General features: G+C 40.9%; 1 protein-coding gene across 1 annotated transcript in view; it reads left to right on the top strand.

Annotated features, from left to right (window-relative positions):
• Positions 1-2,500, top strand: part of adgrb3 (adhesion G protein-coupled receptor B3) — a gene marked incomplete at both ends in the record, with an annotated part of 218,598 nt that overhangs the window by 120,618 nt on the left and 95,480 nt on the right. The window contains one exon of the mRNA XM_083658277.1: positions 444-550. Within this exon, the coding sequence (XP_083514403.1) occupies positions 444-550 (107 nt within the window). The remainder of the gene's footprint in view (positions 1-443; positions 551-2,500) is intronic.

The following is a 2,500-nucleotide window of genomic DNA, read 5'->3' as shown; positions in this document are numbered from 1 at the left end:
CTCTCTCCCTCTCTCCACACCACTTCCATCTGCCTTTCTTTTGCCTTTCCTTTGGTCTTAATCCCACCCCCTCCCTCCCTCCCTCCCCCCATTGCTCCCTCCCTCTCTCCCTCCATTGCTCCCTCCCTCTCTCTCTCTCTTCCTCTCTCTCTCCCTTCCTCCCTCCCTCGCTTGCTCCCTCTCTCCCTCCCTCCCTCCATTGCTCCCTCCCTCTCTCTCTGTCTCCCTCTCTCTCTCCCTCCCTCACTTGCTCCCTCCCTCCCTCTCCCTTCCTCTCTCCCTCCCTCGCTTGCTCCCTCGCTCTCTCTCTCCCTCTCCCTCCCTCCCTCTCTCTCTCCCTTCCTCGCTTGCTTCCTCGCTCTCTCTCTCTCTCTCTCTCCCTCCCTCTCTCCTCATCCTCTCCAAATCTGTGTGCGTCTCCTCTCTCCTCCTCCTCTCTGCAGGCACCACTAGTCGACGCTGCTCGTTGGATCAGCGCGGCATGGCCTTCTGGGAGCAGCCCAGCTACGCTCGATGCATAACAAATGAATTCAGATACTTGCAGCAATCAGTAGGTGCAAAGTCAGCTCCCTCTCTCAGCCTCTGCTTCCTATGTGTTTTCTCCACCCCCCCCCCCTCCTCTCATCATCGCACTGGAGCCAAAGATTCACCACTTTCAATAGAGGAGCAAATTAAAACATCCATTTCACAATTTTCCCTGCTGTAGTGAAGGGTCCTCTCAAGCTCCTTAAACTCTTTGATTTAGAGCTTCATGTCATTTCCAGTCTCAGTCACATGTTCCACATCTTTACATTTGACATGGTGGAATGCTAAAAGATTTTCAAAAATCGGTGGAAGTAATATTGCAATTATTTGTGTTATTGTTCATTTGGTAGCCTTTTGTTTACTTGTTTTTTTTGGGTCAGTTATTTTACTTATGTTTACAGTCAGTATTATACTTTGCTGCATTTCCAAGATGCAAATTGTGTTTGACTCCACATAAATGATATATTGCACCAGAAACGGACCAAGTGATGAGTGATGAGTGTGGCAAGCAAGGTAAAAGTCAGTGAATGTCAACTGATCCAAGGTAACGCCCGGGCGAGGCTCCTTGGCCCATTTAGTCACAGTTCTGAGCACAGAGTATACAGACAGATGGTCCGTTCACAAACCACTAAGAATATCCCTAAACTGCTGTTTATTCATGCTTTATTTTGTCTATCATGCACTTTATTTTGTAGTTTGTTTAAATCAAAATAACCTAGCTTTAACTCTCTTTTTTCTTGTCCTTTCCCCATTTCAAGTTTCAAGTTTTATTTAGAGCCCCATTAGCTACAGCAATGCTGCAGCTATTCTTCCTGGGGTCCCAAAAAAACAGACTTTACATGGTGCAAACATACAACTTACTGTACATCATAACACACAACATACACATACTGTATCATACCTACAACGAAAATACAACAAGACAAGCTCCTGATCTGTTAATAATACAATATAGTATAATTGGCATTTTTCATTCATTGTCTAAGTTTTATTTCCTATCGAATTCACAATCTACTATTCAATATATACATAATCAGACACATCGATTTCACAGCCTACTACTATTCAATATACATAATCAATATATACATAATCAGAGACATGCATAGCTGTTCACATACCCACACACACCTATATATACATGTATATATATTCACATACTTTCCATACATATTTTCAATATATACATACTCCGACACATACATACTTAGCTGTTCACACACACACACACACACACACACACACACACACACACACACACACACACACACACACACACACACACACACACACACACACACACACACACACACACACACACACACATTTGATGAAGGTATAACATAATAATAGCCTAGTAACTTCACTTTAAAAGAACACACCCAGTTGGTATCATTAAAGGCATTCGTTTAGTTTGACAGTAATTGAGAGTTGAGTTGAGTTAAGTTGAGGACCAGTGATATCATTTGTGCAGGAATCGTTCAACCTCAGGTTCAGAGCAGTTGAAATCCTTGAAAACTTTCACGTAGGTTTAACTTATTATTTGAAACTTTAGCCATGTTTAATATGAACATCCAACGTTGTAAGATTAGGACACAAAATATACCAATAAAGGTATTTTCAGACCAAAAGCGAAAAATCTATGCGAATAAATCGCATGGCAATTCTATGAGCTTATCTTCATGGTGCGAATGTATTATTATTAGTAGTAGTAGTAGTAGTAGTAGTATTATTATTAATAATAATAATACTATTAATATTATTATTACTATATTTTTTCTGATTTGGATAGTCCCATGGGTGAATTATTTTGTTTTGTCTTCTTTATTTTCCGTGCGATTTGTTCGCACAGATAATTTGCTTTTGGATTATTCGACCTTAAGTAGGAAATTGTGGTAACTAACAATACAATAATTCAGAAGAGTTGGGATAGCACATATACCTCCGTCTGTCAACATATAGTCATGAACATAAC

The sequence above is a fragment of the Poromitra crassiceps genome (assembly GCF_964638095.1).
Source record: "Poromitra crassiceps genome assembly, chromosome: 22".
Classification (NCBI taxonomy): domain Eukaryota; kingdom Metazoa; phylum Chordata; class Actinopteri; order Beryciformes; family Melamphaidae; genus Poromitra; species Poromitra crassiceps.
The sequence above is the reverse complement of the archived record's forward strand: the minus strand, read 5'-3'. Positions and strand labels throughout refer to the sequence as shown.